Source organism: Camelus dromedarius, chromosome 2, assembly GCF_036321535.1.
Source record: "Camelus dromedarius isolate mCamDro1 chromosome 2, mCamDro1.pat, whole genome shotgun sequence".
In the NCBI taxonomy this organism is placed as follows: Eukaryota; Metazoa; Chordata; class Mammalia; order Artiodactyla; family Camelidae; genus Camelus; species Camelus dromedarius.
In genome coordinates, this window is record NC_087437.1 from 63622628 (window position 1) to 63634758 (window position 12131).

Genomic DNA, 12131 nt, shown 5'->3' on the forward strand with positions numbered 1-12131 from the left:
CTCCTGCTTCCCTTATCCCTTAAAGCCTTGTTTGAAATACCGTTGTTGAATGCACCTAAACATCTCCTGAACCTGTTTATTGTTCTTATGGTAGCTCTTGAGATGTGAGTTCCAAATGCCTACAGGCTTCACCCTGTGTGAGGTATGACACTAAATGGTTCTCCCAAGTTATAGTTCTTTAGTTGGTAAAAGTTCGTAACCCTAATCTCACCCTTGTGAAAATCACTTATTGTGATTTTTTTTTTCGGTCGTGTTAGCTATAGACTCCTTTCCCAGCCAGAGAGAACTAACCTTTTCTGATCATCTTCATACAGCAGTTCTTCCTTCCAATATCCCATCCCTCCTCCAGGTCCATCCAGACTTCCTGGCTGCCAGCAGCCAGAGTTCCAGGATTACATGACCGCAGGCTCTTACCAAGGGCAGAGTATTCATACCTGTTTGCACCAGTGCACATTTCCCCAGTGGCAGCATTCTGTTGGTCAGAGCAGTAGGCTGAGGAACCAGGCTCCCACATTCGGTTCTAACTAGATAACCCTAGGGCTTATTACTCCAGAAGTCTGAGGGATTCAGCTCTCCCTGAGCATGTGACTCCATTATTGCCTTCCAGGTGTGTTACCCTTAGGTACATTCTGGTCATCTATGAATTTGACAGTGTCACTCTTAACTGTCAAATATGTGATTTAGAAGACTTAATCAGTTAAACTCACATCCTGGCAATATCTGTGAACCCCACCACTAATCCGAGAGTCCCCGTCATCTCATCCTTTTTTATCTTTCCATGGCTTTGTCCTTTCTGTGACAAATATTCCACCCAGTCCCACTCATGTTTAGTTTTCTAACTAAACTTCATCAACAGCATTTTAAGAATGCTAAACAAATCATAGCTTGTCTTGCTCCTGGTCATATGCTTATAAACTCTCTCAAAACTCTTTTCTAGCACGGAGTACTTACCTTGTATGGGAACTGTGTTACTTTTCTCAGATTGTTTGCTTAGGTTTCAGTAATTTGTTCTGCCCTCAGCCTAACAGAGAGGCTCACTGTCTACAGTTCCAAGCTGCTTGTCCCCGACCCACACCTTCATCGCCAGCATTCAGCTTGCAGAGCTTGTAAAGCTCAGCCCCTCCCACGCAAGCCCTCCCTCCCAGCTGGGCAGTGTCTGACCAAGCCCTCCACCGCAGCTGCTCTTGTCTTCCTTCCACGTGCCGTCCCCTGCCTTTCCTCAGTCTTGCTCTGCTGTGAGCTTTAGCAAATCACACCATTTCCCCGAGCCTTATTCACACACACACACACACACACACACACACATACACACTCTTTAAAAATCCTTGTCCTCCCTCTCTGACTTCCACTGCTCTTTCTACCTCTTCAGGAAACCTCCCTTGGCTCCAACCCTCAGCCAGGACACAGCCCGCATCACGGCTGAGTAGCCCCAAGCATGTTACAAAGCGTCCAGAGCTAGCCAGGGACCCTAGCAATCACCTGGAAGAACAGCTCCTTCCTTTCACAGACGAGGAGACTGAGGCCCAGGAAGGGAAAGGCACTTGGCCAAGGTCAAGAAGCCACAGTGGTCCTATAGGGACAAATTACGCTAGCACAAAGGAAAGCCTGGACTTCTGAAGTGGGTTTGTCCCTCTGGACCCCGGCCTGTCCCCTCATGTCCCTTAATCTGCTCCTGACACAACTGTGTGAACAGCCAGCGTGGCTGCTCCCATCCCTCGTCGCCAGACCTTGTTACCACTCACTGGCTTCCTGTGTGATGTCACCCACCTCCTGCTGTGTTCCATCATTTCCTTTAAGATGATACTCAGGGGCTCCTTCTAGAAAAACTGGTCTGACTTTACACTCGCCCCGCTTTGTGTCACTTTGTCCATTGTCTGTTCCATTTGTACTGTGGTAGCACGTGCTTGATTATATAGCACTCATAATGGGTATTTCAAGTATATGTGTTTTTGCCTCTCCAACCAAATTATAAACTCCAAGAAAGGAGGAAGATCATGCCATCTGTGTTTTGTTTTGTGTACCCACAATCACTGGCAGGATACCTGGTACATGGCTGGAATTCCAGAAGCAGTTCTCAGTAAATGGATAAATGGATTTGACACTAGTGACAACTATAAGCCGCTGACTTTTAGACCGGAGCAGACAGGGACAGTCACAGCTGTGTGTAGGTTCTGAAAGTCAGAGGGACTAGGAGAGATGTGAAGAAGGGCTGTCTAGGGGACCACGAGGCTAGAGAGGAGGGGATGGCGGGGAGAGCTGGTGGAGGAGGGGCCTGGGTGGGGCGAGGAGGCCAGGGCCTGCCGGTGTATATGTGGCCCTGTTGCAGGGAGGACCCTCCCACCCTGTGGTGAAGCCCAGAGCTCTGGGCTTGGTGGTCTTGTGCCTGGGAAGGCTGAGGCCTGACAGGTTCCCAGCGTGTTTCGCTCTTGATGGGCCTTCAGTACTTATCACCCGTGTCCTCTCTCCCCTAGAGCCAAAGGATGAAGTGGAGGTGTCAGATGACGGTGAGTGCTGGCCACTGCTCCTGGGCAGATGTGAGGGGTGGAGGTGGGTGAGGGAGGGGTCTGATGGCTCGTACTCACCCTGACCTCCACCCTGCAGATGAGAAGGAGCCTGAGGTTGATTACCGGACCGTCACAGTCAATACTGAACAAAAAGTATCTGACTTCTATGACATCGAAGAGAGACTAGGATCGTAAGTGGAGTGGGAACCAGCCTTCCGGCCGCCAGGGTGAGGGTGGCGCAGGCCCCACGGTGAAATTCCACGCCTCCTCTTTCTGTCCTTTCCTGGGTTCTGCCAGGTTCCCCAAACTGAGATGCCTGCAGAACCAGAAGGGGTTGTTGACCTGTCAGCACCCACGAAAGCATCGCCTGCCTGGGGATCTTAGGAGCTGCTAGAGCCCCAGGCTCAGCTCTGCCTGTTCTGTGCCCCTGTCTGCCACACAGGACATGACCCAGGGCGCTTGGCCTGTCTTGGCCTGTCTTTAGGACCTATTCCCTTTGATCCAAAGAAGTCAGTCCAGCCTGATCTGTGCTCTCTGTTCCACAATTCTGGCTTTAGTGCTTCAGGAAAGTGCACGCCCTTGACAGACACCTCCTGTCATCACCTCTCACTTCCTGAACTCATCCGCACTGTTTGCTTGGGCTCTTCCTGGGCTGTGGAGACCCCAGTGGGCTCAGACCCCAACCCTGAGCCCTCTCCAGGCTGTGCCCCTCAGCAGCTGCAGCCAAGGCTGTCTGCCTCCCACTGCCTCTCTCTCCCTGGGGAACATGGATAAGGGAGGAAAACAGAATGGGGCTCAGCTCTTATTTCCAGTGGGTTTATGGGAAATCAAGGAGTGACACCAACCTCAAGCATCCTGTACAAGGGTCCTGCTCTGTGGCGGAGGAACGCCACCACCCCTCTCCCTTTAGTGGGAAGCAGGGGCCTTCCTAGTGTCTCCAGGATACTGGAGCTGGAAGTGGCACAGAAGGAAGGCCACCAGACAGAAATTCTCTGTGTTGGGGGGACTTCCTTAACCTGGCACCATGGGTCCCTTTGAGGGGGAAGGAGGAGGAGCCTGTCACCAAGATTTAGGCCTTAGGAGATGACAGTCCTAAAAGAACAGCAGGACTGGACAGTGTTCGGGTGGGCATGTGGGGCCGGACACCAGCTGAGGTTGACAAGTGATGGAGAGTAGGTTCATGAGTAATAGAAATGCACTCCATTGATCTAGAGCAGGGGCTGGCAAACTTCTTCTGTGAAGGGCCAGATAATGGGTATTTTAGGTTTTGTGGGCCATTCGGTCTACGCTGCAACTACTGCTCTGCTACTGAAACACAGAAGCAGCCATAGACAGTCTGCACGCCAAGGGGCAAGGCTGTGTTCCTGTGAAACTTTATTTATAAAAAGAGGTGGGCCAGATGTGTCCCACGGGCGAAGGCTTGCCAACCAATTCAGCGGAAAGCTTGGCTAAATTGCCTTTTTTCTCCTCCCCCTTCATTCGCAGTGGGAAATTTGGACAGGTCTTTCGACTTGTAGAAAAGAAAACTGGAAAAATCTGGGCAGGGAAATTCTTCAAGGCATATTCAGCGAAAGAGAAGGAGAACATCCGGCAGGAGATCAGCATCATGAACTGCCTCCACCACCCTAAGCTGGTCCAGTGCGTGGACGCCTTCGAGGACAAGGCCAACATCGTCATGGTCCTGGAAATGTGAGTGGCCTGCTGCCGGGCCGCCCAGGCTCTGTGAGCCCGGGAGCCCCTCATGCGCCTCCCTCACTGTCCAGATGCCGCCCTCTGCCCCAAGATGGAGAGCGCTGCAGGCAGGGGTGTGACACGCAGGACGCTCACCAGCCCGACCGGCCAGGGGCTGACTCCTGGGAACAGTCGGTCTGTGCACAGTGCTGGCCCTGACCCCCGTTCCCCAGCCTGCTGCTCACTTCCATGACAAACTGGCAGGTCTTTGAGGGCCCTGCCCCCTTCTCACCCCCACCTCCCTGTGAGAGGCCCAGGGCTAACCCTAGGCTCCTTGGTTTCGTTCAGGACATTCTGACCTAGAAGTGGCTTTTGAGTAGAAGAGGAGAGACAGAGCGACTTCCTGAGCAGTCTGCGAGAGATAAGGTGGCCCAGGGCTGGGAGCTCAGAATGCAGGACTATAACCCTTGCTCCCATCCTCCTGCTCTGTTCTGCATGCCTCTGGTCCACACTTGTTTGTTCTCGCTTGACCTCTCACCCACCAGAGTAGCACTTTCTGAGCTGGGTTGTACAGAGGCAGGGGGATGATCAGATGACCTCCAGCCGAGGCTTCCCCAGGTTTCTTCTAGTTCCAACCCTCCACCTCTCTCATCTCTGAGCTGCTGGTCAGCATGCACACAGACACACCCACAAATACACACACACACACAAATGCACACAAACACACATACATACATAAACACAGAAACGCACAGACTGGAGTCATTAAACCAGGCATCCTCCAGAGTGTATATTTTTTAAGTATTCCCTTTCCTTTCTTTAATCTGAATTTAAAATTTTTTTTGATACAATCACATCTAAAAAATAAGAAAAGACACAATGAAAAGTCCCATCCCTACCCCTGCCCCCCATTTACCCCGTTCCTACCTCCTCTCACCACCAGTGGTAACCAGTTTTTCTGGTTTTCTTTGTCTCCTTCCAAAGTTTCTTTATGAAAATACAAGCATATATTATTTATATGTATATGTAATTCATATTCATATTTTCCCACCTTTTAACCCAGAGATAACTCGCACTCACTATTCTAGACTTGGCTTCTTTTCGTTCAACAGCTTCTCTTGGAAGGAGTCCTGTATCAGTAGCTAGCGGGCTTGCTCATTCTCCCTGCTCCCTGGCATTTCATCGCACGCACAGACCACAGTTTATTCAGTCTTCTTTTGAGAGGGGCTTCGGTGGTTTCCAGGCTGTTGCTTTTGCAAACAAGCAGTGTTTGGAACCTAGTCCGTACATCTTTTCTCTCATGCCTGTGTATGTCTGTGGGATAAATTCCCAGAAGTGTGGGACTGCTGGATCAAAGGGGATGTGCATTTGAAAGCTTTAGAGATGTTGTGAAATTGCCTTCAGCATCCTTGAATTGCTCATCCCAAGCCTCAGGCATCTTAGGAATTTGAAGGGGATTCTGTCAAAATCTTGGGGTTCTTTCCCAAGAAAGGTGAGGCCAGTGAGGCATCCCCAGCTTTACTAGGGACTCTCTCCCCTCACTCTGTGAATATTTTGGTGTGTTTCCCTTCAGTCTATGTTCCTGAGGAAAAGCAGTCTTGGTTAAAAGCACAGACTTGAGTCTGGTAAACCTCACTTCAATCCCCGCTCTGCCACTTGTTGCACGATCTTGAGTAAGTTACCCAACTGTGCCAGGCTAGTTAGTTTTATTATCTGTAAAAGGAGGCTATAAACCACCCCATGAATAATGTGAGGATTAGATGGAATAATGCGTGTCAGGCACAGGGCTCTGCAATTGGAAGTCATTCTTAGGACTGTGATGCAATGACTTTTTTTTTTTGTATCCTGGTTTTTTTTCCACTTAAAATTATTATATAAGCATTTTAACACCCAACTAGATGTATGGAACAAATCCTACTGTTCAGGAGACTGGGGGTCAGCTTCTATTACTGTTGAGCTGTGATTTTGTAATTATTAAATCCTTCCAGTGAGAAGAGGTGTTTGCATTAGGCTCCCTTTTGGTTCTAGAATCCTGCAATTCTGTGGGACTTTTACACAGATTCAAAGAAAATCTCCATTCGTATCTTAGAATCAGTTTCCAGCCTCAAATTCAAACTGACCTGCCTGCTTCTAGGGAAGATTTAGCCCACTGTCTGTGGCCTCACTCATAATACCCTCATGGTAGCCCGGGGCCGCAGCTTTTCACATGTATTATAGAATAGGTTGCTTGGTCCAGGCAGTGTGGGCGTGTGGGGACATGTGAAGAAATGTCTTCTCTTTGGGAGTCAAACCTTGAGCAAGTTCGTGAGAGGGTGCGGGAGGGGTAGGAGGCAATGAAGCCAGGGTAAGGCCAGGCAGCAGCACCAGTGGGCAGAATACCATACTTAGCTTGGAACTGAGAGTTGGCAAGCTGGATGGAAAATGCTGGGAGAAAACATAAGAAGGCTTCAGCTGGTCTGGCTTTCATCCCTCCACCCCACGCCTCCCCCGTGGACAGGAGTGTCTTACATGCACAGATGCCAGAGGGTTCTCCTGCACTTGGGTAAGGAGCTTGCCCCTGGATAGGAACTCCACCAAAGAAGGAGGGACAGACTTATACTCCATCTGAAACAGACCTGGCCACTGAGGGGGTAAAGGCTGGCTTTCGGCAGTACAATTTGCTATTCTCCTTGTTTGACGGAGAAACTGAGATTAAGAGAAGGACAGTCCCTGGGCATACAGAAAACTGAAAATGGATTCCAGGGTCCCAGCCTTCAGTTCGGCTGTCTCAGAGCCAGAAGTGGGAATGAATGTGTCTTCAGCCTTTCTGACTTCTGACCATGGGACAGTCCCCCATCATGTAATAGTGTTGCTCTGGTACAAGGGTTCCCTGCAGGCTTCTGGCCTAGAGTCAAGGCTGCTCCTTTGGGGACATTCCTCATGTGGTGGTGGGACCCTGAGCACTGAAGCAGATGTTCAGTTTAGGCTGAGTCATCCATCATCTGTCTCACCTTTGTGCTGCCATTAGCAAAATTTATCAAAAAATATCCAGCTAGCCCCTGTGAGACAAGGAGTGGAGGGTCTGAGTGTGGAATCCCCTTAATGGTCATTCTTCTTGCTGCCAATGAGGGCTGGCCAGTGCCTACAGTTAGGGGGTGAATTTGATGGGTCCCTTGGGATGAGGTTACCTTGGGCATAGGTGTTCATTTATTCCTTCACTTACTCACTGTTAATTAATTAATTTATTTTTAATTTATTTTTTAAACACCTTTATTGTGGCATAATTCCTGTACAGTAATCACTGTTAATTTATTAAGCACATGCCTTCTGGCCCAGTTTTGGCCATTGGCTTTATCCCGTATCTGTGAGTGGCAGCTTCTTTGCACCCACAGTCTTCAGCGTTTTGAAACATACATTAATTCTGTTTGTGTGACCCTTCCATCCTAGAAAATGAACACAGGAACAGCCTTCAAAATATATTAAATAGATTTGAATAGGTTTGAACCTATTTGAACCTCTGTTGAACAAGTTACCTCTAGAAGTACAGCAGTAGTTATCTCCATGGCTGGGATTTCTGCCACTCATTGCCTCAGACGTTCCCAAGGGCACTGAAAAAAAAATGGTTGCTTGCTTTTTTCAGAATATTTTAAATTTAAAACCAAACACTTGGGGGCACCTTGCCTGTGCCAGATATTGCCAGGTGTAGATAAGTGTCCAGAGATGAGCCAGACCTTTTCCAGACATGCTCACAAACAACTTTAAGGCAAGGTAGACTTGATACAGAAAGTGCGGAGACAAGGCTGTGGGAACCCAGGCAGGGATAGATCATATGGTGAAATCAGGAATGATTTCTCAGAGGACATGAATTTCAGCTGGCCTCTCAGGGGCGGTAACTGAGTTAGCCAATATTTGTCAAATTTGTCTGATGTTAAGAATGATCTGGGGTACTTGTTAAAAATATGGCTCACAGACCCTTCCAAAATTTTCTAAATCAAAATCTCTAGGGGAGGAGCTTGGGAGTCTATGTTTTCAACAAGAGACCCCACTGGTTCTTCAAAAAGAGAAAGAAAGAAAGAAAGAAAGAAAGAAAGAAAGAAAGAAAGAAAGAAAGAAAGAAAGAAAGAAAGAAAGAAAGAAAGAAAGAAAGAAAGAAAGAAAGAAAGAAAGAAAGAAAGAAAGAAAGAGAAAGAAAGGAAGGGAGGAAGGGAGGAAGGGGGGAAGGGAGGAAGGAAAGAAGGAAGGAAGAGAAAGAAAGAAAGAGAGGAAGAGAGGAAGGAAGGGAGGAAAGAAAGAAAAGAAAGAAAAGAAAGAAAGAAAGAAAGAAAGAAAGAAAGAAAGAAAGAAAGAAAGAAAGAAAGAAAGAAAGAAAAAGAAAGAAAGAAAGAAAGAAAGAAAAGAAAGAAAAGGAAAGAAAGAAAAGAAAAGATAATTAACATTATTGAGTAATTACTATGTGCCAGGCTCTTTTCTAAGCACTTTACCTGTATTAACTCACTCAGTCTTCCCAGCAGTCCTATGAAGTGGTGCTGATTTTATCTGCACCTTACAGGTGAGGAAACTGGGGCTCAGAGATGTTAAGAATGTCCTGAGACCTGGGAACGGGGTTTAGAATTTGACTGGGAGCCGCGTGGAGAGCAGTAGGGTTGGCGGCTTGAGGACAGGGGCGCCACCTGCTGACCACCCAGGGCCTTCCTTCTCAGTTGGTTCTAAAGCGTCAGTTCCAGCACCTCTCAGCGGCCACTGGCACAGACTGCCCTTTCCCAGCTCAGCCCTCCCAGAAGTGAAAGTGTTTGTCATTTGTCCTGTGGTGATGGAGGCCTACAGAGGCTGTGCTGTGCCTGGCCCCATGGTGCATCTCTCAGGGGTTGGTAACAAGATCCACTTGGTCCGCTGCAGGTTGTCAGCTGATAATTAATGTGTGCTGAGTACCTGCTGTGTGTCAGGCACGATGCTGACACTCACTCCTAACTACTATGATGTAGGGACAGGTGAGGAAACTGGGCCTCAGAAAGGTTAAGTAACTTGCACAACATCACACAGAGACAGGATTCAAACTTAGCTCTTCCCCTTCTTCCTGATGGCTCCCCTTAGAAGAGGGCAGGCCCAGAACAAAGCCCATCCAGACTTGTTCAGCTGGTGGATCTACAGGCTGTTATAAGAAAGAGCTTACTGATGTCTGAATGCTGCATGAGTTACCAAGGAGATACTTTAAACTTCCTGCACAGTGAGCAAGGAAGGTGGGTCAGAGGGCTGGGACTGGGGAGCAGAAAGGATCCTGTGACCCAGGTGGTGAGGCCGTGCATTTGCACTGAAGGGTAGTGTGCTGGCTGGCTGTTGCCTCTGGGCCAATCCTTAGCAAGAGATGCCCAGTGGGCCCCAGAACCACCATGGCCAGTATCCAAATTCTATCCAGACAAGAAGGATGTATAGCTACACTCCCAGCCTGGGCAGGGGAGCAGGCAAGACAAGTTTGTTATGGCTGGAAGGAGTAAACTGGTGCTACAGGCCTAGCCGGAGGAAGCAAACTGACCACAACTGTCAGTATAATAGGTTACAGCCAATGACACAGAAAATGTGCTGAGGCTCCTTATTATTGAAGATACTCTTCTGTTTCTGGCTATGCAAAACAGATGCTCATGGGTACTGTATTTTTAAGCTTTGATTCTTTATGACTAGAAGACATGGCTGGTGTACAGGATGATCCCTTACATCTATAGTCATTTGGGGGAGAGAGGCTGCCGGGCAGTTGCCCTTGTTGCTAAGGAGATCGTGTCTGGATCTCTCAGTTCATGACCACCTCTGAAACAGCCCAACCCAGATGCTTCCCTGAATCCCCTCAAAGCTTAGTGGGCACAGGCAGAGTCCCCCAAGCAGGAAACCAGGAGGCCTGAGCCCTCCTCACACAATGAAAGACCAGCGTAACGGGGCAGTGGCCTGGGACTCAGGAAGCTTCAGGAAGTGCCGGGCACCCCCATATCCTGGGCTTTGTTGCCCTGCCTGTGATACCCGCCTACATACAACAGCCTGCCCTCGGCCAGACTCCCTGCCCGCCCAGGCTCCCTGATCTTGCGGTCTGAGCGCCCCCTTCTGTCCACACAGCGTGTCTGGGGGTGAGCTGTTCGAGCGCATCATCGATGAGGACTTTGAGCTGACTGAGCGCGAATGCATCAAGTACATGAGGCAGATCTCAGAGGGGGTGGAGTACATCCACAAGCAGGGCATCGTCCACCTGGACCTCAAGCCTGAGAACATCATGTGTGTCAACAAGACAGGCGCCAGGATCAAGCTCATCGACTTCGGTCTGGCCAGGAGGCTGGGTAAGGCCAGTCCACCTCTGTTGTCACCCTCGGGTGGCGGCAGGGGCTGTGCTGTTTGTGGTTCGCACACTGGGTGCCAGAGGGAATGCACTGGATTAGAGCAAAGATCGGAGACCGTGGAGACTGCCTCTCCCACTCACCAGCTGTGTGAACCTGCGTCTCAAATTTCTTACCTGTAAAATGGGAGAGTAGCAGTACCCATCTCATAGAGTTGGCAGGGGGATCAAAGGAGTTAATATAGATAGGTGGAGTGAAGAGAGCAGTGCCTTGTACATAGTAAGTACTACGTAGGTGTTAGCTACTTATTATTATTGTTGTTGTTGTTGTTATTATTATTTTCACTCTGGTGCCTTCAGCAACAAAACATTTTGATGACGGTTTCTCCTCGCATTTGCATTCTATTATAGCTTCCAGAGCACTGTCACATACTTTCACTTACTTGATTCTCACAGCAACCCCGGGAGGTAGGCAGGGCAGAGTTATGAGCCCCAGTTTCTAGACCAGGAAACTGAGGCTTACAGTAGCTTTGGCCACTAAGTCCCACCATGGGTGGAATCAGGACCTGGGGCCCCTTCCGGGTTCTCTGAAGCATCTCCGCTGTTCCTGCACTTGCAGGGGGCAGGGTGTGATGGAGAAGGCGGCTGGGGCTTCGTTCCCAGCCCTGGAGTCATTTTGGTGGGTGATCGTCTGCCTCACACACTGCCTACATCCACCCGCCCATGTGGCTCTTGGGGTGTCTCAGTTACTGAGGAAACGACCTCACCCTCCACCTCCTGACGACTGCCCTGCCAACAAGGGTCCCGAGGGCTGGCACGAGCTGGCCTTTCTTTCACTGCCCAGCGGGGAGCGAATGCCCCTGGTAAATCTCCCCCCAGGACACCCCATCCTGGTTGAGACCAAGTGTGCCATAAGGAGGAAGGTGAGGGAGTGAGGTCCTGCTAGGCCACAGCTTGCCTGGTGGTCGCACCCGGATGCTGAGGAAGACACCTGCCTACTCTCTCCTGCTGGAGGCCTGGTGTGGGGGCAACAGCTGGTTTTCAGGGCCTGCCTCATGCAGGAACCTCTGACAGTTCAAACAGCAGGGCACCGCCAGCCTCAGGAGCTGACGGCGTCGGAGCCTAAGGAACACAACACACAGGCTCCCTTGGTGAGAGGCTGTGTGGGGACAGTGGTGTCCACGAGACACCAGAGAACGTGAGGGTTCACATGGAGCAGGAAGGGCTCAGGTTAGAGTGGTAGCAGAGTGTCCACGTCTGATGGTGTTAAAAGCTTTGTCTTAGGACATTTGCTGTGGACTCTGTAGGTAAACAAGACCAGATGCACCCCACAGGCCAAAGGTGTACACCCCCTTCGCTGATGGCATCCTCCGGGAGCTGGTACCTATGTGCAAACTGCTCCACATCTTTGGTCCTTTATGGCTCAGAGGCACCACAATGGGGTTAAGATTTTCCCCGACTAACCTCCCAGCAGCTCCTGGGAGGCGAGACGTGAGGGTACACGTGGAGAGGCGGTGGAGTGGAGTTGGTAGAACCAGGCTCAGGATTCGGACCACCTGGGTTTAGGTCCTGACCTCCATTAACTGGGTGGGCAAATCACTCCACTTCCCTGGGCCTCCATTTCCTCCTCAGGGGGGTGAGGCTAATCCTCCCACTTAGGGCCA

The 12131-nt window shown here is 49.9% G+C and overlaps 1 protein-coding gene and 1 long non-coding RNA gene across 7 annotated transcripts in view; one reads left to right on the forward strand and one right to left on the reverse strand.

Annotated features, from left to right (window-relative positions):
- Positions 1-12131, forward strand: part of MYLK (myosin light chain kinase) — a 199522-nt gene that overhangs the window by 165382 nt on the left and 22009 nt on the right. For all 6 annotated transcript variants that reach the window (XM_031454585.2, XM_064494510.1, XM_064494515.1 and 3 more), the window contains 4 exons: positions 2472-2504; positions 2602-2695; positions 3990-4193; positions 10254-10471. In XM_031454585.2, the coding sequence (XP_031310445.2) occupies positions 2472-2504; positions 2602-2695; positions 3990-4193; positions 10254-10471 (549 nt within the window). The remainder of the gene's footprint in view (positions 1-2471; positions 2505-2601; positions 2696-3989; positions 4194-10253; positions 10472-12131) is intronic.
- The window catches only part of LOC135323066 (uncharacterized), a 48516-nt gene continuing 43803 nt past the window's right edge, over positions 7419-12131 (reverse strand). Inside the window, exons 3-4 of the long non-coding RNA XR_010384199.1 lie at positions 7688-7762; positions 7419-7597 (exon numbers count right to left, since the gene is read on the reverse strand). This is a non-coding gene — a long non-coding RNA (uncharacterized LOC135323066). The remainder of the gene's footprint in view (positions 7598-7687; positions 7763-12131) is intronic.